The sequence below is a fragment of the Chelonoidis abingdonii genome, chromosome 26 (assembly GCF_003597395.2).
Source record: "Chelonoidis abingdonii isolate Lonesome George chromosome 26, CheloAbing_2.0, whole genome shotgun sequence".
Classification (NCBI taxonomy): domain Eukaryota; kingdom Metazoa; phylum Chordata; order Testudines; family Testudinidae; genus Chelonoidis; species Chelonoidis abingdonii.
Genome location: NC_133794.1, coordinates 914,809 through 937,183, shown reverse-complemented (window position 1 = coordinate 937,183; position 22,375 = coordinate 914,809). Strand labels below are relative to the sequence as shown.

Genomic DNA, 22,375 nt, shown 5'->3' with positions numbered 1-22,375 from the left:
GTCCCCACGTACAGCCTTATTTCTGAACAGCCCCAGCTGTGTCCAAATGGAACCGCTGGCCTGCTCACGAGGTTGTGCCCCCGCCCCAGTGGTTGCTCTACAGCAGGAGGCAAGAGAGGCCCTTCCATTCTGAGCAGTAGGGGGCTAATTCATAGATTCTAGGTCATCAAGTCCAGTCCCCTGCCCTCATAGCAGGACCAAATACTGATTATAGGTCACAGGTTCAAGCCTCACCCCAGACATGGGAGACTGCAGACAGAGGTATTATGGGATGTACCCCAGGGGACACCTTCTCTGCTGTGCACCCTGTTCTGGAGGCTGCTCCTTCAAACAGCTGCCTCTGCTTCTCCAGATCTGACAGGGGTACCCCACAAGGAGCTGAGAGATGGGCAGAGCTGTGTGCCAGAGGAGCCCAGGGCTGGGCCAGCAGGGGGTTGGAGGCTGGGACTGAGGGGCACCAGCAGAGCCGAATGTGGACTTGGGGACACACAGCGCAGCAGGGCTGGTAATATAGGCAGCCCTCCCTGCCACACCCTCTCTCTCCTCACAGATGTCTTAAGGCAGAACAGTCCAGATTTGCCTCCCTGGGGTTCAGTGGGAGAGTGTGAGGGGGTGTGGGGGGAGAGGGCTGGAATTCAGAATCATTGGCCCCGGCACATGGTTAGGTTTGTAAAGCGACAGCTCCACCTGCTGTGAGATCCTGCAACACACACGTGTGCACACAACACACTGCAGGCCTGCTCCACACATGCACACACATGGACATGCAGCACACGCATGTGCAAATCCACTCACTGCAGCAGCAGGCCTGTTGTGGGTGCTGGCAGGTCAGGGTGTAATGTGACTGTGGCCCCCAAGTACACATCACGGCTCTAACTGGAGTTCCGTGGTGCTGACAATGCTGCTGACATTGGAGTTAGTGAGGTGGGCGGGGGGGCTGCTTCGCTACTCAGCTGCTCCCAGATTGTTTTTCAGTGTGATGCGTGTACACACCCACGCACCCCCCCCCCCACGCACCCACCCCCTACACCTCCAGGTCCTGGCACAGTTGTTCTCCATGCAAGAGGTGGGGGAAATGCCCTGGAGTCTCAGCCCCACACAATGAGCATCTCTAAAAACGGGCACAACTCGAGCAAACACCAGCTCATCCCCACCCAGCACCCATCCGGATGTTCTGATGAAATGACCAGCTTCTCCTCTAGCAGGCAGCTGCTGCAGCTGCCCCAGAGCTGTCAACCCACCAGCAGGTCCATGAGGTTTGTGACTAGTGCCTCAGTGGCTGGTCTGCACAAGTGGGTAAGAGCCTACTGCTACTGCCAGCTAGTGGAGCTCCTCCTTCGGCTCCTTGGACGGGGCCTGGGCTTTGGCGCCGAGGCTAGTGGGTTCACTTGGGGTTGGGGGTGTTGTTGCAGGAGCAAAGGGGGGAGTTGTAGCACAAGAAGTTCCTATCACCTTCACAAGCAAAGTCTGGGCTGTGAGATCCCTCCCTTCTAACAGAATACCACCCCTTGGAATGACCTAGGCCAAGCCATGGGGCACATGCCCCTTGGAACTAAGCTGGGCCATGGCCTCCCTCAGGAGCTGAACCTAGGATCTCTGGCTCTTAACACATGAGCCTCTGGGGCCTGGGCTAAGAGCCAGGTTTGCTGGCCAGGGCTGCATCAGGCACAGCAGGCCCACCACCACTCAAGAGGGCCAGAGGACCACTGTGAGAGGGGCTGTACAGGACTAAAATGGTGCTAGTGGGAGCTGTTCCCCTGGGGCGGGGGGAGGTCTAATCCCAACCCCAACTACCCTAGCTCAGGCCCAACCCAAGAAGGACTCTAGTCTCGACAGGTCCTTAGACCAGGCCCATCACCATGGTATTGGGGTGCCCTCAGCTGTGCATCGAGCATCTGCCCTGCCTGCTCCATTCTCCATCTGAGTGGGTGTGTGACGGGGAGGAATGACACATTCCTCATCTCTCACTGCCTATGTGTCCCCTCTGTGGGGGAGCGTTCCTACTCCAGGAGCTGCTTAGCAAAGAGCACGGGGGCCCTGCCCTAAGTTAGGTCTATTCTAGGAACATATGCCCATATAGCATCATTGGTTGGGGGGAAGGGTGTTTCTAGACCAGTAAATGCCCTAGTGTAGACACACCTATGCTAGTGTAGCTGTGCCATTGCCCATACAGCCCGTTTTGCTCACTGACGGGGTACAAGCACTTTGCCAGCAAGCTAGCTATCTCCATAGCACTGGGACACAACTTCTCCCCGTATGGGCCCTGCTGTACACAGGGGTTGCCAACTCTCCAGGATTGTCCTGGAGTTTCCAGGAATTAAAGATTATGTCATGCGTTGGAGCACCCAGGAATTCGTCCAACCAAAGTTGGCAACCCAATGCACCAGCATATCTTAGTGCCTTATTTGGGCTAGTGCAATCCCTTGGCTGTGTAAATAGGAAGTATTGATCCATAGCAAGGACATTCAGCTCCTCTGTTTGGCACTGGTGTGACCGCTGCTGGAATAACATGGCCAGTTCTGGTGGCCCCGATTTGAGACGGTTGGTTGTGGATTAAGGGGGGAGAGTTCAAGACGACCCAGGAGAACGACTAAAGCATTGGGCTCCAAACTTTTGAGGGTCGCACCCCTCCTTACCCCTGTCCATGCCCCCCACTCCAGGCTTGGGTCGGGAGCAGGGGGCTGGGGATGGGAAAGGAGCAGCAGCAGCAGCCAGGTGCAGCTCCACTCTTGGCCCTAGGCAGGAAAGGGAGCCCTGGCCAGGGGCTGGGGGCAGGAGCAGAGTCACAGCCAGGCCATAGTGGGGGACGGCAGCTAGGCCCTTGGCCGGTGCAGAGCCATGCATGGGGATGGAAGCTGGGAGTGGGGCAGGGCTGGGTGATGCTCCCTCCCCACCCCTGTGGGAGCTGACAGAGCCTGCCCCACCCCCCAAACATTCCTCCACACACCCGGGGGTGGGGGGGAGGGACGTGCATCCCACACCTCTGGACTAGAGGATTAGCAAACTTGCCTTCTAGTGATAGACTCCAGAAGCTCACTCGCTTTAATGTCCCAAGGAGATGGTTAATGGGATAATTTGATTGCCATTTCTTAGTACCTACAGGGGAAAGAGAAATTTGCTAATGGGCTTGTCAGTGCAGCAGGCAAACATCTAGCAAGATCCAACAGCTGGACGTTAAAGCTAGACAAAGTTCATGCCAAAAACAAGGCACCGTTTTTATCATCAGTGAGGGTCATTCACCAGTGGAACAGCTCACCCAGGGCTAGAACAGATTTTCCCTCACTGGAAACCTTTAAATCAAGATGAAATGTTTTTTTAGGAGAGAGATGCTGCAGCCTAACCACAGCTATAGCACTTCCGTGGGCATTAATTTAGGACCATCCAGGTCAGACCATGTGACCGCTGTGGTCCCATCTGGCCTTGGAATCTCTGAATGCACCTTTATCCTGCTCAAACTGCATCCTTATTCAGAGGAAGCAGAGTGGCCTAGTGGGTACAGTGCTGACCTGGCACTGCCCAGCCTGTTGAGTGACCTCAGAAAAGTCACTCCCCCACCCCACACTCTGTGCCTCAGTTTCCCCATCCATACAATGGGGTTAGCACTGAGCTCCTTTGTAAAGCACTTTGAGCTCTATGCCTGGAAAGGGCTAGGAATGATTATAACTGAATGAGCTGACTCAGTATAACACCTCCTCCCTGCTATACAAAGCACCCTGGTCAGATCAGGCCTGTGCAAGATTTAAAGCTATATAAAAAGAGTACCCAGGCAGAGTCACACCAGTTGGAATTAATCCCCACGTGTGCATGCTCCTATTTCAGCGTGAAATCTGCATCGCCCAGGGAGAGCCTACACTGGGGATAGAAGAAACTCTATGGGGACTGTGACCTCTGAGGGGCAAAGGGCATCATTCTGGTCTGTGTTTGTACAATGCCTAAGCCCGGGGGGGGGGCTGGTGCACAGTGGGGCTCCTAGGCACTGCTGTAATACACCTGATACTGTACAGCACTTAGCACCCTGAGGGGCTGGTCCACAGCAGGGCTCCTAGGCATAACTACAATACAAAGAGTTAAACCAGGTCTATGCTACAGCCTTCTGCTGGCATCACCCAAAGGCATGGCAAGGACAGAGCTTTGCTGGCATGAGCTCATAGTACAGACCCACTTTGCCCACAGAGCTGCCCTGTGACCAGGATAGCTTGCTCTGGTCAAGGGGGGGGGGGTGGCTTTACTGTGGCAGCACAGTGCATGGTGCTGCTGCAACCATGCGGGGAGCCCTTTGCCAGTATAGCAACCCCCAACTTACCCTGCACTGTCTAGCAGTAGCTCTTGAAACACTTTACAAAGTAGTTTGGTATCATTATCCTCATTGTACAGATGGGGAAACTGAGGCACAGAGCAGGAAGGACTTGCCCAAGGTCACCCACTACACCAATGGCGGATTTGGGACCAGCACCCAGCCATCTTGTGGCCCAGTCCAGTGCTCCACCCAGTAGACCCCACTGCCAATCATATGCACACTAGCAGTGCTCTGGGGGTATAGCCCTGGTACAGTGTAGGGGTAAACTGCTGCAAGCATGAATGTGATCAATCAGTCCAGCTTTGTGCTTAGACCAAGCCTAACAGTTCTGATTCTTTGGCCAAGCTGTAGGCCAGAAGCACCTGCTCCTCTTTCTGCCCTGGGTGCACACTTCTGGAGGGGACAGTTAGGGAGCAGGACGGGTTGGATGGGGCGTGAAAGTCCCGGGGTCTGTGAGGGGGTGGGGGGTGGATAGGAGTCAGGGCAGTCAAGGGACAGGGAGCAAAGAGGGTCCTGGGGGGCAGTTAGGGTGGGAGGGTCTCTGGAGGGAGTGGTCAGGGGACAAGAAGCTGAGGGGGTTGGATGAGTCGGGAGTGCTGGGGGAGGAGCTGTCAGGAGGTAGGGTTGTGGAGAGGGGTTGGGGCAGGCAGGGAGCAGGGGGGGAGTTTATGGGTCCAGAGTTCTGGGGTCCTGTCAGAGGGCAAGGAGCAGTTAGATAGGTATGGGAGTCCAGGGGGTTCTGTCTGGGTGCAGGGGTGTGGATAAGGGTTGAGGCAGTCAGGGAACAGATAGGGGGTAGGGTCCTAGGGAGGCAGTCAGGGGACAAGGGGCAGGGAGACTTAGATAGGCAGTGGGGTCCCAGGAGGNAAAACTAGCCCCAGCTGAGTTTTCTATAAAATAAACTTCTGTTTTATTGTGTAAAAGAAAACACAAAAATCCACCCATCTTCCAAAAACCTTCAACTCTGTTATTTATATCCAAAAATAAAAAAAATAAGCTGCTTTTATTGTGATAAATACATATAGAATACATTGATAAATACATATTTTTTTATGAACAAGGCACTGTACACTTTAGACACAAACAGCTGTGCCGAGAGGTAGCAACTGACTTGGACATAGAACAGAGACTTTCTACCCCCTCCCCCCCAAGGCTACCAAGCTCAATTAACTCTCTAGTAGCCGTTTAACCTCTCAAGACAAGGGAGAGGCTGCCTCTACTGAGATGTCCCCAGCGGGGATGGCACCAGAGAATCTAGAAGCAGGAGAATCTACTGACTGCTCTGTAGCATGTATGAGCTTCTATACATGGTTTAGGCACAAAAGGGCGACAAGGCTTCTCAGGGTGGGTTACACATAGGCTTGGAAGGATTCAATTTCCATCAGTAAGTTTCAGTAAACATGAATTGCACCAGCCACAAAAACATTGCTTCGGTACATTTCAGTTATCAGTGATGATTGGCCATGGCTGAAAAATGGTGCTTCACTCTCCGACTTTGATTTCAGGCAGTTTCCTGTGTATAGTTTATCAAGGGGTGTTGGCCATTTGTGTTTTAACAGCGAACAAGCTTTAACTTTTTGGAATCTCAACAGCTACTGTAATTAAAAGCAGCAAAGAGTCCTATGGCACCTTAGACTAACAGACATATTGGAGCATGAGCTTTCGTGGGTGAATAACCACTTTGGATTCACCCACAAAAGCTCATGCTCCCATATGTCTGTCAGTCTATAAGGTGCCACAGGACTCTTCGCTGCTTTTACAGATCCAGACTAACATGGCTACCCCTCTAATACTTGTAATTAATTGGCATCTGACCCCCCCCATAGTGTCCCACAACTGGGAAAATTTAAAATAAAAAAAACCATCCCCAAACCACCATTATCTATTGAAATTAAAATCAAATGCTGCCAAGCTTAGTTAAATGCACTGAAGGGGAGATCCTGGATAAATACCCCCCCATCCCAATCCAGAGGAGTTTGAGAAACAGAGCTGCCCTTCCCTCATATGCCATTCCTGTTCTAAGGGAAACTAAGCAGAGAACTGGCCTTCCTGAAGCAGGGAAGAGATAGCTGGTCTGGTGGTGTAGTTCAGACGACCAGTCAACTTTAGAGAGTTTGGTGGATCCTGATCTGACATTTGCAGCTGGCTATCTAGCCAGGGACTGGAGCAGAAGACCAGCTTCTAAACTCCCTTCCAATTTTTTTTTTTTTTTTATTTGAGGGGGGCTGGAGCAGGACACAGTCTGATGGAGATATGAGTTTGCAGGGTGTTTGGGAATTCCCCTCCCCTCACAAAGCAATTATATCTGCCAGCAAGAGAGAAGGGACTTGCAATCATGGCAACAGTCACTATAAACAGTATGGGGGGAGAGATTAACTATGCCTGAATTTATTTATTTTTTTAAAACAAGTGGGGGATAGATGAGATGGGCTTCGTTACAAAGCCAACAGCCATTGCTCCAAGCTGAGTTTGAAGCTGTGTGTATCAAAGAAACAAACAATTCTCCCCCTGTGCAACACTGTCATGCCTGTGGGTATAAAGCCACCCAGCAAGGGGTGACAGAGCAGGCATGAATCCAATGCATCCTTCCCATGGGACTACCAGACCCTTGCCTCTTGGCATCCAGGCTATAATTAAAAGTGCTTTAATGAGGCTGGTGGGGCGGGGAGGGAGAAGAGAGAAGAGCCTTTTGGATTATTAGAGGGTGGGGGCAGCTGTCCATAGCCGCCATGTGGTTCAAATGACACCTACTGTCTTCCACCAGGGACAGAGAGGGTGTCCGGGGGGACTCACCACAGGGGGCAGTGAGTGTGCACACAGCAGAGGCAGACAGCATGCCGGTCTGGAGGGGACTCCAGGTAGCAAGGTTGGGGGTGGTGGTGGAGGAAGTGGGGGTGCACAGCAGGGTTCCATGGGGTAGGAAGTGGAAGAGGGGGACACAGAGGGGCACAGGTGGAAAGATGCACCATGGGACAGGAAGTGGAAGGCAGGAGGGGACATGGGTAGAAATACAGGCTAGAAAGGGGCTGCCATGTGGGTCAACAGCTTCCCCACCCCTGCCCCCCACCTGTCAGCTTAGAGGCCCCCAATCTATGGCTGAGATCCAATTCCTTAGAGTGTCATTTGAATGGGGAGTATCCCTCCCCCCACACCATCACCAGGACCCCCACCCGCTCTGGGGTGCCAGCACCGCTCACTCCAGGAACTTGTGCGTGTCTCCATCTAGCTGGTGCTGGGGGAGCATGGCAGCCTCATTGACGGGCTGGCAGTGGGCCGGCCCGCACTGGCACGAGTGGATCACCATGACGCTGCGTGAGAAAGAGTCCCCATCAGGGCAGCGGAAGGGCACAGCCAGGGTGCGGGTGTGCAGGGGCACGCAGCAGCGCCCATCCAGGCACGAGCCACAGTAGCTGGGCTGGTACTTGCGGAGGCTCTTGCACCCGGCGTAGGTATAATGCACCGGCTCCTGCGCCTTGTGGGTCCGGAGACACTTCCTGCCCTTCTGTGGGGGGGGGAGGGGGGGAAGGGGAGAAACAACCCAGTTAGATGCAGCTGGAGGGGGAGGGAGGGAATGTGGTGGGGGCTGGAGCTGCCTGTGTGTCAGACAGCTTCAAGGGCCTGATATCTACCGCTGCAGCATGGCACGAGTTTGCCATGTCTCAGCCAGAGAGGGGGATGGGGGACCCAGTTGGATGCATCCAGAATGGAGTGAGTGTGCCAGGCCTCAGCTGCATCTGGGAGATGGGACATGAGGGAATCCTGGGAATGGGTGTGTGTTGGGGCTCAGTTCAGTTTGGCTGGGCAGGAGAGACACTCCCAGCACTGGTGGAGATCCAACCCACCACTCAAAGGCTGGACTAAGGCTCCAGACCCCTAGCAGGGAAGCCTGGACTTCCATGGAGCCATTTAAAGCAGCAGAGGGTCTAGACCCTCATGCCCCTCACCCCCAGCCAGCTGCCAAGCTGCAGCATGGCAGGAGCCAGCCCAGCGTGACTCTGCATCAGCCTCTTAGTTCTTCACCAGCCCCCTGCAGCCGCCCCCCCCTTACTGTGTCTTGGGCCCGGATGCAGCCTGTGTGTGCGATGGGCCTCAGCAAGCCTCTTGATCATTTGACAGATGGAGAAATGGAGGCACAAAGGGAAGGGACTAACGCAAGGTCAACAGCAAGCCAGTGGCTAGCTCCAGGGAGAACTTGAGTCCTCCCCCTTCTCTAATCACTAGACACCACTCCCCCCAGAGCTGGAGATAGACCCCCAAGAAGTCCTGATTCCCAGCCCCTCCGCTCTAGCCACGCCTTCCTCCCCTCCCCCCCCCCCCCCCCGAGTCCTATGCTAGGGTAGCAGGCTCCTTGTTCCAACACAACTTCCAGGGGCTGTCCCTACCTCCCTTGGCAAGGTCAAGGACCTCCCAGCATATCCCTCCACTGCCCCACAGACAGGGATCACAGCCCCACCTTCAGCTTGGTGAAGTCAGGCTGGCCACAGGGTCGGATCTGACACAGCTGCGTCTCCTTGGCCAGCTTGCACTGGGGGTTGTTGTTGGTGACCCGGGTGGAGGCACCTAGGCCACAGGTCTTGGAGCAGGGAGACCAGTCTGTGGTCTGGGTTAGGCATTTCCTCAGCACAGAATGGGCCTTGAACAGAGGTGGCCAGGCTGGAGAAGGAGAGAGAGCTCAGTTAATACACAGGCTCACCAGCAGGGGGTGCTTGCCACCAAGCCAGGACCTGGGAATTTCAGGCCACGTCTAGACTACGTGCCGGATCGGCGCGTTAAAATCGATTGCTCAGGGATTGAAATATCGCGTCTGGTCTGGACACGATATCTCGATCCCAGAGCGTGCTTAGATCGATTCCGGAACTTCAGCTAGACGACCGGACTTCCGGATTCGACAGAGCGAGCCGCGTGGATTGATCCCGCGTGGTGAAGACGGGTGAGTAAATCGATTTTAGATATTCGATTTCAGCTACGCTATTCTCGTAGCTGAAATTGCATATCTAAAATCGATTTAATCTCGTAGTGTAGACCTGGCCTCAGGTAACTTCAGTCACTCCCCCACCAAAGCCTGGCATGAGCTGCAAGGCATGCTGGGAAATGTTCTGGTTTCAATCCCAGCCCATTATTCTATAGCCAGGCCAGTGGCTGAGTTCTGCCCCAGATCCATGCTCCTCTTCTTCCCCAGCTCAGATCAGAGCTGGGGGCAGGGGACTGTTCAGGCCATTAGCACCAGCTGGTAGGCCTGGGTAGGACACCGCCCTCTCACCCGCTGGGGAATCAAGCTATATTAGCTGATGAGCATGGGTCCATCCTGACACAGTGGCATTGCCACCAGCTGGCAACCAAGGGTTGTTCCCCTCCCCACCAGTCTCCTAACAACCCCAGGTGGCATAAGACCCTCGTAGGGTAATGGCAGACTAAACGGTGCCATCTGTCCTGCCCCATTCCTGCCAGAGCTGGTCCTAGAAGGTGAGAATGGAAGTGCCATCTGCTCACCACCCCTTCACAGCAGACAAGTCCTGCACTGCCCCAGGGACTCTGCCAACTCAGCAGCCCTGGATTCTGGGGCCAGTTACTCAGCTTCCTCTGCTACCCTCTTGAGCATGGGGGGGTTGGGATTTAGCTGGTGGCCAGCGGGGCCACCTCTTGAGCAGTGGCCAAGCCAGGATTTGTAACTGGGGGGTGAAGTAGGTCACTGATGGGGGGTGCTGGAGAGTGAGTCCAGCCCACTCCCATCCAGCTGCAGGAGCTCCTGCTCATGGGGCCAGGCCCAGCTTCCTGTGTTGCAGCCTGGCACTTGAGGTTGCAGCGCCATGCAGGTTTGGCCCCACCGGCCCTCAGGGATGATGGGGGCACCACCTGACCCTGTGCCCCACATTACAATACCAGGAGCAGGGAGCTGGAGCAAAGCCCAGCCCCGGGGACATGCACTGTTGCTGCCAGGCAAGTGCACTCTCCAGGCCCATGTGAAAATTGGGGGCGAACATCCCCCTTCTGAACATAATCCACTTGAAAAGGTGCCACACATCCCTAAAGGCTGCCATGCCCTGCTCCCTTTGTCCCCCTACTAACTTTGCCACTGCTTCCAGGCAGCTGTGAACTGAGCCTTTTGGGTGCCAATGATCTCAGCATCTGCCATTCCTGGGCACTCAGAAACACCCAATGTGGATTGTCAACTCCTTGGGGCAGGGACTAGCCTCCAGCCTTATATTCCCACAGCAGCCAGCAGGGTCCCAGTCTAACTTAAATGGCCACGGACACATGCGCCCAACCCATGCAATACAGGGAGGACTGTAGGCAAAGACAGCTTCCAGCCCAGCCACAGATGTGCAGTTAGAGCAGCCTCTAGGCTGCTCTAATTTACACTTTGTGGTCCTTGGGGAGCAGAGTATAGTCACAGCACAACATGCTCTGGCTGTGTCCTGATTCATTCCCTACCGTGAGAGCAGAGCCCTTTTGCCAGCTGAGGAAGTTCCCTGCAGGAGGGAGAGTAGGCTGGGAGGGAGGGGAGATTCTCCCAGAACCGACAATCAGGCTAAATGACAGGAGGAGTTTGAGCATTAGCCTGGGGAGGTGGGTGGAAAGCACCATTCCTAGCCACCCCACCAGGGCAAGTACATCAGACTTGAGCTTGGTGCTAGCTGGTGATAGCACCCTACAAGTCAGGGGTTATCCCACCACACCCACCACTTCTTACCCAGCCCTGGCATCTCATCCTGGGCTCCTAGGAAGGTGAGCATCCCCTCCCTAGCCCTTCATCTGGTGCACTCACCCGGCAGATTTTTCCAGTGCTGGTCCTTGCCCACATAGATGAGCTCATTGCTTTTGGTCTCCCCGCCCTCAAAGGAGGCCTCCCCAAACCTCTTCGTTCCCTTGCCGCACACAAACTTCTTGCAGCACTGGCCGGGCACCTTAAGCAGCTGTGGGTCAGGGCAGCTGAGGGAGGCCAGGGGCAGTTCCAGGGGGCAGAGGGGCAGGCAGCCCACAGCACCATCAATGCAGCTGCACTGGTGCTTGCAGCTGGGCTGGAAGTTCTCACCATTCTGGTAGATCTGCCCGTTGTATTCGCACGTCCGGCCTTCCTGTTTGGCTGGGGACATAGCAGGGCCCCCAAGGGTCTTGTTAGTCAGGTGCCCAAGAGGGACCCCCGCCCCCTAGCAGATCCCCCCCACCCCCTCACATCAAGATATCAATTGTCCTAGGAACCTACTGCTGGGCTGCCTGACTCCTAACCCCTCTCCCCTTTCCCAGCCACATGCTGGCTAGGCATTATGGCCCCAGAGCAGCAAGAGTCTCTGGGTACTTTGCTGCTCGGAAGCACTGCATCATGGGAGAGGGGCAGAACCACAGCAGTGGCCAGACAACTTGCAGCATCAGCTGCACCATGTGGAACAGGGGTCAACAGCACCCTGGCACAGTACTTGGGCACCCCACCTGGCACAGACCTACGCCCAGCTGGGGATTGTTGTGCAGGCATCAGATGTGATCAGAGGCGGCTTAGGGGGAGGGGCATCCTCCACTGGGGAATAGAGAACTTGGGGTTCAAGCCCTTTAAAGGGGGGACAGCACGGCTCAGGGTTGGACTATTCCCATCAGAAGTCCATGGCTGGAGCCCCCTCCTGGGGCATGAGTCATTTGGGGGGCACCCTAGTCACCACCCACAAATAAGGAAGGAACCTCACTTCTTAGGTAATTCACAGCCCATTGCCAGAGCATTCCAGGCCCTGGTGAGGCCAATGGGACCTGCTGATACTGCATGACCTCAGGGGATGAAGGACCTGGATGGATCTCAGGGGGTGTGGGGGGAGGTGGGATCCAGGTCCTTCATCCTTAGATGGCACCACTGGGCCAGACCCAAGCATTGGAGCAGAGACTGAAACTGCTGCTCCCCCTAAGGGCCCAGGAGCAGGAAATTTTAGAGAGAGGAGCCCCAGCTTTAAATAGCTTCGGAAAACAGGATGTGGGCCGGGATCACAAGGGCCAGGAATGGATCGTGTTGCAACAGCAGCAAAAAACCCAAAACAAACCCTCATGCTAGGTCCAGGCGCCCTCGTCTGCTGGGACCAGGGGGACAATACCTCTCCCCCCCACTCCCGAGAGAAAGAGTGGGTGGGGGCAGATTTCCAAGGATGGAGGGGCAAATGTATAATCCCTGCAGGAGTGTGGCTGGCTCTGGATCCCTGGCCCAACTTTTCACTCTGCTGGACACATTCCTGAGCCCTGAGCTCACAGGCCCCAGCTTTCCCTCCCCCTCCCCAGACCTGGGCACCAGCCGATCCACACTGGGGGTAGGGGGCACAGGTTAGCGATGCTCTCCCACCCCAAGCCAGCAGGAGGGACCCAACACCCCCCCCCCCTTGCTCTGTGGTCTCCCTATGCTTTAGTGGGCTGCTGGATGCACTCCTCTTTCTGGGCTCTGTGCTGTGCTACCCCCGCCCCCCCCAGCACACACACCCCAGAAATTTACATGAATCCCAGAGAAGCACATGTGTATCGCCAGTTTCCCACAGCCAGCCATTCCCCTTGGTATTAATGACACACGTGGTCAAGGGAGACAGTCCCATCTGCTGCCTTCTCCCCAGGGCAGTCAGCTCTGGCCTGGCAGGGATGTGTGGGGATGGCCCCTGGAAGGCATCAGCATTCTGGAGACGGGTTTTCAAAACATAGAGTCCGACTGCCTTCTCAGCCAGTCAGATCTTGAAGGGGGATCCTGCCCCCCTTTACACCCATTGTGAACTCCTGTGGGGCTGGCACTAACCCATCCCACTGCCCCACAGGGCTGGCACTAACATGCTCCCCCACCCTGCCAGCACTAACATGACTTCCAGGCTCTATTCCAAGCAGGGGGAAGAAGTGTCAGTCAATCACTGGGGCTGGTGGAGCATCAGTGACCACATCCTCTCCACCATCCTGGGCTCCTCTCCCCTCCCTCCTCCTACCGACACACCTCATCCAGCCCTGCCATGCCCCTGTGCCTCCCATCCTGACCAGCCCCCCCACCCCTGCACCTAGAGCACCTCCCCACCCCAGAGGGAGTGAGCATTAGATTGCCACTGGGGGAAGGAACGGTTTCCCTGTGTAGCCCTGGAATGCCCCAAGTTGGCTGTCCCCAGAGCTTCCTTAATGGGGTGCAGGAGGCAGCACATTCCTTCCACTAGCTCTCTGTATATAGATGCCACCTGCCTGTGCGGTGCATCAGCTGGACATGGTTATTGAAGAACCTACAGTAACACCACTTCGCTCTTTGACAATGAGCTTCCAAGAGACACCCCAGGCCCTGTCATTGCCCCAGGGATGGGAATTCCACCAGTTCAGTCAGGTGGACACCTCCCCCTCCCCCCAATTTGGTACCTCACTAATGCCCTCCCTAGACTAGGGCAGGAGCTAGATCTGTTGGACTTGGGGGGAAGGGAGGAGTTCATGGTCCCCTATATTCTTTGCCCCAAAAAAGATCCTCTTATTTGGCTCAAGAACCGGGGTGAAGGTGTTGCCAGCAGGGTCTGTATGTGGGGGCTCATCTCACTTTTGGGGTGGGAGGATTGTCACAAGCAGAGTTTATATTGGGGTGTGGGTACTTGCCCCCCCAGTCTTCTCTGATGATCTGGAGCAAGGGTACCCCCCCCAAAATGCAGACAGAAGGTAAACAAGGACATGTCCCTCCCCCATGCCAGTCCCAGCAATTTGTTTACCCCGACAGATGCCCTTGCTGGCCAAGGGGTCCGCCCCAAAGTTGCATTCCAGCCCCCTGTGGGGGTCACACGGCCAGTGCTTGCTGCAGTCGTCGTTCAGCTGCCTGGCACAGACTTTGCAGCACCCGCAGCCATCAGGCACCATGCTGACCCCAGGAGCACAATGGGGCAGGCTGGGGGGGCAAACACACTGCAGAGGGCAACGACACACCACCTACAGGCAAAGAAACCCCATGGATGAGGGATAATGTTTTGGCAGGACCTAGAAAAAAAATGAGTCACAGCTAGATTTGAATAGACACCATGTTGGTGGGAGGAATAGGGACAGAACAACATTTCTGTAGGTCCTACAAAAATGTTTTACAAGTTTTAAATAGGCAAGCCCTGCTGAGCCCAAACATTCCCCCCACCCCCCATGAGCAGACATGCTGGGCAAGCACTTCAACTAAGGGACTATTTTGGGATGGATGAGCCAGTCCTCTTTTTATAGGAGATGGCACTAAAATAGTTTCCTAGGTGCAGCTGCATTTCTCAAAGGATCTGCATTCCCCCACCCACACACTAAACCACAACAATAAAAATCCAGCCAGGATCAAAGTCACCACCATGGAGACAGGCAGGGAAGGGAAGAGATAGGGATTCAGGGAAGTAATAGAAGAAAAAACAAACACCTCAGAATCAAATTCTGCTCTCAGGCTAGTGCAAGACCCACTGGAGTTACTCCAGATCTTGTTTACACTAGTTTAAATCCAGAGCAGCGGCACAGGAAGTGACTCCAGGTTAGGGTGACGAGATGTCCCGATTTTATAGGGACAGTCCCGATATTTGGGGCTTTGTCTTATACAGGCACCTATTACCCCCCACCACCTGTCCAGACAGAAAGTGTGACAAATCAGATCACCCTGCTCCAGGTTTATATCAGACCAAGTGAGCTCAGAAGGCCGGATCTTCAGCTAGCCTAAACCAGTGTCACGTCCACTGATGGAGCGGAGCATCTAGGAGAAATATCCTCAAATTCAAGAGCCTAAAGTTAGGCACCTAAACGAAAAAGGTCAGTAGCCAGATTTGCAGACCACCCAGCGCCGCATGAAGTCAACGCGAGCAGGCTCTGAAAGGCCCGGTCAGTTCTCAACAGGATCCAGTTCTTTAGCTAGGATCCCTCAGAAGTTACTTCATATGGGAACGTGCTTCCGAGACAGGGGCGCAGACTTTAGACCCCCAAAGCGAGCCCCCTCGGCCAGTGTAAATCAGCCTCGCTCCCGCGACTGATTTACACCAGCTGAGGATCTACCCGTCCATCCCCAAGGGGAGCTGGGATCCCAAAGCCGGAAGATTCCTCACTCACCAGAGCAACGCGCAGCAGGAAAATAAAGCTGAGCAGAGACGCTTGCTCCATCGCGGACTTAAACGGGCCAGAGGAAAGAACTGCCCAGAGTGGCTCAGGGGAACAGAGTCACAGCTGATCCAAGCGGCCAGCCAACCTCAGAGCCACCACCGCGCAGCAACCCCCACCTATACAAGTAGCACATGAATCATACAACCACACCAATGGCGTGTGCACCAGTCCTTTTCGGCTCCCCATTTATATAGCCACCGCCAGCGCCCCGCCCACCTGCCTTGGCCGGCCAATAGCAAGGGTGGCGCCCTTCCAGACATTCCAGGGAAGGGGCGGGGCCTGAGGCGGTGGGAGGGGCCGCATGAATAGAGTCATTCATAAAACGAGAGGTGTTGCTGCGTTCCAGGGCCGCGCGTGGAAAGCGGCACATTCCGCTCGGAGCCAGGCGCTGCCGCGGAGCCGGCTGAATGCAGTGCGCTGCCTTTGCTCCCCGTGCCACACGCATACCAGGGCGAGGAGCAGCGCCGGCCGCAACCATCCCTGCAATGCACGAAAACAAACTCCAGGCGAGCGGGCGGCAGCAGGCGCGACAGAAAACGGAGAAAGGAAAATAAACAGCGCGCCGGTGGTAGCGCGAGCCAGGCGCGGCTGAGCTCTCCGGGAGGGGCGCATCAAAAGGGGGGATAAGAGCAGGTCTCGGGGTGTCACTAAGGCAGGGCGGGTGGGGCATTTGTCCACGCCTCCCCCGCTGCGCGGAAGTACTGAGTTATACGGGCCCGTAGGCTCTGCTGACCGCCATCATTCATCGAGGTTAAGGCCCCAAGGGACTACCAGCACATTGACTGACTAGCATCCTGGAAAACAGGCCCCGCCCCCAGTGTTTGAGCCAGAGGTGCAAGCAGGATTTTCGGCTAAGGAGCGGGGCCGGGTTGCCTATCGGCCCCCCTAAGTTTGAGTGGCATTGTGACCTGGTGCAGGAGGTCCAATGCTACTCAAATCAGGCCCAGCTGCCCCCTGTCATGCAATGCCTCCCTTGGGGGCTTCCCCCGCTTGGACTCTGGAGAATGGGGGCATTGCTCTTGCAGCACCACTCAAAGTTGCCCCCCCCCACTGAAATCAGAAACTGCACCCCTGCTCAGCTCTCTGGGTGTAAATCTGGAAGCCAGAAGAGTTGTTTGGGAGCCACCAGACAGAACTGGGAGCAATAGGTTTATTCCCAGTTTACACCAGGGTAGAGGGGGGGAGAGAGCTCAGTGGTTTGAGCATTGGCCTGCTAAACCCAGAGTTGTGAGTTTGGCCCTTGAGGGGGTCACTCAGGGAGCTGGGGCAAAATCAGTACTTGGTCCTGCTAGTGAAGGCAGGGGGCTGGACTCAATGACCTTTTGGGGTCCCTTCCAGTTCTATGAGATAGGTGTATCTTCATATTAAGGAGAATCAGGCCACCTGGAGTTACTCTGGATTTACACTGGAGTGAGTGAAAGGGAAATCAGGATCCAGGGAGTTACTCCAGATACACACTGGTGCAAGAGGAGAATCAGGTCCAGTGAGGTTACTCTGGACTCACTCAAGGGTGAGCAAGGAAAGGTGAGTCTCCAATCAAAAGTGACTGTTTCTCCTCCTACTGGGTTAGAGGGTTCTCAGCTATGCTGGTGTGGGTCTAGAGTAACTCCATCAGTGTCAGGGGAGTTACTCAGGATTTATGTCAGCCTAACAGAGAAGAACCCTTCCCACTTCCTCACTGGGTTGCAAATCAGGAGCAGGTCCAGTGAAATCAAGGGGCCCCATTCTCATCTCACTTCAGATTAACACTTGACAAACCCCAGCAGAGTGACTCCTGATTTGCACCAGGTGCGAGTGAGAGGACACTCATCCCTAGTGCAGGTACACCAAGGATCATCTAGTGGGAATTAGCTCTGTACTCAGGGCCACAGACACAAAGGGCCAGATCCCCACATGGGGTAAATGGCACTTGCTCCATTGGAGTCAATGGGGCCAGATCCCCATTCAGTGGAATGACACTAATTTGCACCAGCTGAGGATCTGGCCCAGTAATTGTTTGCAGGGGAGTTGGCCAGTCCTCCTCCACTCCTAGACTAGGAGAATTAATCAGCTGCTGCCTGGCTTATTCCAAAGGTAGCTAAATAACTCTCTGTTCCTCCCAGCTAGATAAGTCCCCAGTGTATAAAGGGAGCATCCAGAGAGGGAAATAACCCACAGCAGGGATTTCCCCCTGTGCCAGCTTCAGAGCTGTGATCCGCCAGTGGAATGATTTATAGCTCAACATTCCTGCCTGTTATTTCCTGCAGTGGCTTCTTTGGTTAGCAGGGTCCGGCCGGGGTTTTCACCTTGATCTGTTTTTCACCCTGACTGAGTGGGAGGAAGAGGAGACATTGCTAATATCCCAGCAGCCCCAGGGGCAGGTGTCAGTGGAGTCCTGGGCTTGGACTGGGACCCTGTGCTAGCTGCAAAGGGACCTGACATTTGGGGTCTCTGGGCTCCCACTGGAAACCAGACCCTCAAGCTGCAGATAGGAGTTTGCAAGTCCTGTATACGGGGGCCCTCACTGGGATTAAGGCAGCTTTAAGCCCCCCATATCTGGGGCCCTGCCTCTCAGTGCTCCCCGTGTGGCACATATGCCCCCATCACACCTGCCCACTGCTCTGCCTGAATCTCTCACACAATGGCTCAGCTGCTGTTCCTTCTGTCATTGTGGAGCCAGGACCCTCCTGCCCTGCCCCAGCCTTGAATAGCTGCCCAATGAGGTTTGGCTCCATGCACACACCCTTAGGAAGTATTAGCACCTGCAAAGTCATTGAAGACATGCAGATTAACTCAGGAGATCATTTGCATAAAATGTCACATGCAGAGCTGCACAAAACTTGGCAGCTCTGGGTAAGTTAGAACTGCCTTCTGGCTGCTCTAACTCATGCTCTTCCTCTTATGGCTCCTGGGGCTCAGAGAACAGCCACAGCTCAGTGTGCTCTGCCTATGCTTCTGATCCACTCCATGCCTGTGCTGGGAGCAGGGTGGGTGCAGAGCCCTTATGCCAGCCAGGCAGGCCCCTCTGCAGGAGAGAGGATTGCACCCTGTTTACATTGCCAGAGTGGCCCTTTGGGTCCAGCCACAATGGCGATAGTCCGCAGGTTCCTGGCCTGTATAACTGCAGGTGATAAGAGTTGCCTCCCAGTAAGTGTGGCAGCGGCTGATTTGGTTCTAGCTGGCTTGCCCAAATCTATCCCACAATGCAGTGCTTTACCCAGAAGACCATGCTGCCAACTGCAGTGCTGGGCCTGGGCACCATTGGACAAGTGTGCTGGTACAAATGCAACTCTTAAGTCCCCAGCTCTTAATGACAGACCCTGGAGCCTGGACCCAAGAGTCCAAGATCTCACTCCCCTCCCTGAGCCAGGGAGAGAACCCATGAGTCCTGGCTCTACCCATTAAACCCTACTCCCCTCTCAGAGCTGGGCATAGAATGCAGGAGTCCTGGCTCCCAGCTGCCTGGTTTTACCCACTAGACCCTACTCCCCTCTCAGCAGTGGGGAATGAACCCAGGTGTTATCACTCAGACAGACATTCCCAATCAGGAACAGTCAACATGGATTCATCAAGGGCAAGTCATGCCTGACCAACCTGATTGCCTTCGATGATGAGATACTTGGCTCTGTGGATATGGGGAAAGCAGTGGCTGTGATATATCTTGACTTTAGCAAAGCTTTTGCTACAGTCTCCCACAGTATTCTTGCCAGCAAGTTAAAGAAGTATGGGCTGGATGAATGGACTATATGGTGGATAGAAAGCTGGCTAGATTGTCGGGTTCAACAGGTAGTGATCAACGGCTTGATGTCTAGCTGGCAGCTGGTTTAAAGCAGAGAGTCCCAGGGGGTTGGTCCTGGGTCTGGTTTTGTTTAACATCTTTATTAATGATCTGGATGATGGGATGAATTGCACCCTCAGCAAGTTCACAGATGACACTAAGCTGCAGGGAGAGGTAGATACGCTGGAGGGTAGGGATAGGGTTGAGAGTGAACTAGACAAATTGGAGGATGGGGCCAAAATAAATCTGATGAGGTTCAACCAGGGCAAGTGCAAAGTCCTGCACTTAGGAAGGAAGAATCCCATGCACTGCTACAGGCTGGGGACCAACTGGCTAAGCAGCAGTTCTGCAGAAAAGGGCATGTGGATTATGGCAGATGAAAAGCTGGATATGAGTCAGCTGTGTGCTCTTGTTGCCAAGAAGGCCAACAGCATATTGGGCTGTATTAGTAGGAGCATTGCCAGCAGATCGAGGGAAGGGATTATTCCCCTCTATTCGGCACTGGTGAGGCCACACCTGGACTACTGTGTCCAGTTTTAGTCCCCCATTACAGAAGGGATGTGAACAAATTGGAGAGAGTCCAGCGGAGGGCAGTGAAAATAATTAGGGGGAGGGGGCACATGGTTTATGAGGAGAGGCTGTGGGAACTGGCGTTATTTAGTCTGCAGAAGAGAAGAGTGAGGGGGGATTTGATAGCAGCCTTCAACTACCTCAATTGGGGTTCCAAGCGGGATGGAGCTCAGCTGTTGTCAGTGGTGGCAGATGACAGAACAAGGAGCAATGGTCTCAAGTGCAGTGGGGGAGGTCTAGGTTGGATATTAGGAAACACTATTTCACTAGGAGGGTGGTGAAGCACTGGAATGGGTTCTCTAGGGAGGTAGTGAAATCTCCATCCTTAGAGGTTTCTAGAGCCTGGCTTGACAAAGCCCTGACTGGGATGATTTAGTTGGGGTTGGTCCTGCTTTGAGCAGGGGATTGGATTATGTGACCTTCTGAGGTCTCTTCCAACCGTAATATTCTATGATATTCCCACTAAGCACTGGAGTCCCTCTCCAGCCCACTGTGCGTTCCTAGCCCGAGAAGCTCAAGTAGAAAGGACCCTGTGCTGGCCCTTGTGCCCTGAGCGCTCTGCTGGCTGGCATGTCCTTCACTGACCCATTTCTCCCTGGGTGTAACACACGTTGGAGACACAACTCACCTGGGCCACCCTCTGCATGGCCTTCCTGCACATTAGCCAGGGCGAGACAAGGGGGCTAAGTACAGTCAGGGGGGCAGCTCAGGGAGCTTCTGTCCCCCTCCCCCGGACTGTATAGCTGCCTCCTCTCCCTTGGCTCAGGAGACAGTTGAGGTCACAACACGATTATTCTGTCCCAGATGGCTCAGGAGCGGTGGGGTGAGGTGGGGGTGCACACACAGGTCTGTATCCTCCCGCACCTATGAGCAAAGCTGCTGGGTCTATGACTCAGCCCTTCTGGCAGCTTGCAAGAGGCCCTTGGCATTACTCACCCTGCAGCCGGGTGGGCCCAGGAAGGACCTGCTCACCATGAGTGAATGTGCTGGCGGGAGCCAGGCTGCTCCAAATGTGCTCCTGCATAGGGGTGACCCAGCCGGGGTGATGGAAATGACTCCCCTATCCTGATCTCCTGAATGGCTGTGCCCCATGCACACTGTGTCTAGTGCAACCCCTCTCTCTGCCTACCCCTCTATGCGCCCACACCCCTCTGTGCATCCAGCCACACTCCTCCACCTACCCCTCTATGCACCCACACCCCTTGTGCATCCAGCCACACCCCTCCACCTACCTCTCCATCCACTCACACCGCTCTGTGCATCTATCCCTCCACACGTCTCCACTTACCCCTCTATGCATCCACACCCCTCTGTGCATCCACCCACACCCCTCAACCTACCCCTCTGTGCACCCACACCCCTCTGTGCATCCACCCACACCCCTCAACCTACCCCTCTGTGCACCCACACACCTCTATTCATCCACCGACACTCTTCTATCCACCCACCGCTCTACCTATCCGTCTACCTGCCCCACCCCTCTGTGCATCCCTCCACCTACCCCTCTATCCAGCTACACTCCTCTGTCCATCCCTCCACACTGCTCCACCTACCCCTCTATCCACCCTACCCCTCTGTGCATCCGGCCACACCCCTCCACCTACCTCTCCATCCACCCACACCCCTCTGTCCCTCCATCCCTCCACTTACCCCTCTATGCACCCACACTCCTCAACCTACCCCTCTATGCACCCACACCCCTCTGTGCATCCACCCACACCCCTCAACCTACCCCTCTATGCACCCACACCCCTCTGTGCATCCAGCCACACCCCTCTACCTACCCCTTTATCCACCCACACCCCTCTAGCCATCCATCCCTCCACACCCTTCTGTGCATCCTTCCACACTGCTCCACCTACTCCTCTACCCACCCCACCCCTCTGTGCATCTAGCTACACCCCTTACCTACCCCTCTGTGCATCTCTTCACACCCTTCTATGTACCCCTCTATCCAGCCATACCCCTCTGTGCATCCATCCTGCCACCTACCCCTCAATCCAGCCATACCCCTCTGGGCATCCAGCCACACCAGTCCACCTACCCCTCTGTGCATCTCTCCCCACCCCTCTACCTACCTCTCTAGCCACCCTACCCCTCTGTCCATCTATCCCTCCACACCTCTCTACCATAGAATCATAGAATATCAGGGTTGGAAGGGACCTCAGGAAGTCATCTAGTCCAACCTCCTGCTCAAAGCAGGACCAATCCCCAACTAGATCATCCCAGCCAGGGCTTTGTCAAGCCTGAGCTTACAAACCTCTAAGGAAGGAGATTCCACCACCTCTCTAGGTAACCCATTCCAGTGCTTCACCACCCTCCTAGTGAAACAGTGTTTTCTAATATCCAACCTAGACCTCCCTCACTGCAACTTGAGACCATTACTCCTTTTTCTGTCATCTGGTACCACTGAGAACACACCTCTCTATCCATCCATCCATCCCTCCACACCCCTCTACCTACCCCTCTATTCACCCACACCCCTCTGTCCTTCCATCACCCGTCTACCTGCCCCTCTATCCATCCACACCCCTCTACCTACCCCTCTATCCACTCTTACCCCTCTGTCCATCCCTCACCCCTCTGCCTACCCCTCTGTCCATTCATACTCCTTTACCTACCTTTCTACCCACCCCACCCCTCTGTCTCAATCCCTCTACCTACTTACTCAG

General features: G+C 54.9%; 1 protein-coding gene across 2 annotated transcripts; it reads right to left on the bottom strand.

The window, feature by feature from the left end:
* Positions 1-5,345: 5,345 nt before the first annotated feature.
* On the bottom strand, positions 5,346-15,504 carry LOC116825393 (CCN family member 1-like). 2 transcript variants are annotated; one of them, XM_032781379.2, is made up of 5 exons: positions 15,326-15,504; positions 13,981-14,242; positions 11,064-11,381; positions 8,751-8,950; positions 5,346-7,799 (listed from the first exon to the last, which is right to left on the bottom strand). In XM_032781379.2, the coding sequence occupies exons 2-5, from the start codon at positions 14,123-14,125 to the stop codon at positions 7,491-7,493; spliced, it is 972 nt and encodes a 323-aa protein (XP_032637270.1). In that variant the 5' UTR covers positions 14,126-14,242; positions 15,326-15,504; the 3' UTR covers positions 5,346-7,490. The 2 variants fall into 2 exon arrangements, with proteins under 2 accessions (XP_032637270.1, XP_032637268.1); XM_032781377.2 differs by having other exon boundaries at positions 13,981-14,194.
* Between the last annotated feature and the right edge of the window lie 6,871 nt (positions 15,505-22,375).

Excerpts from the sequence above, each read along its gene's own strand:
- LOC116825393 (XM_032781377.2), bottom strand. The coding sequence starts at position 15,376 with ATGGAGCAAGCGTCTCTGCTCAGCTTTATTTTCCTGCTGCGCGTTGCT. Across the intron at positions 11,382-13,980 it reads CAGCAAGGGCATCTGTCGGG|CCAAACAGGAAGGCCGGACG; the intron begins GTAAACAAATTG and ends CTATGTCCCCAG. Across the intron at positions 7,800-8,750 it reads CTGACTTCACCAAGCTGAAG|AAGGGCAGGAAGTGTCTCCG; the intron begins GTGGGGCTGTGA and ends CCCCCCCCACAG.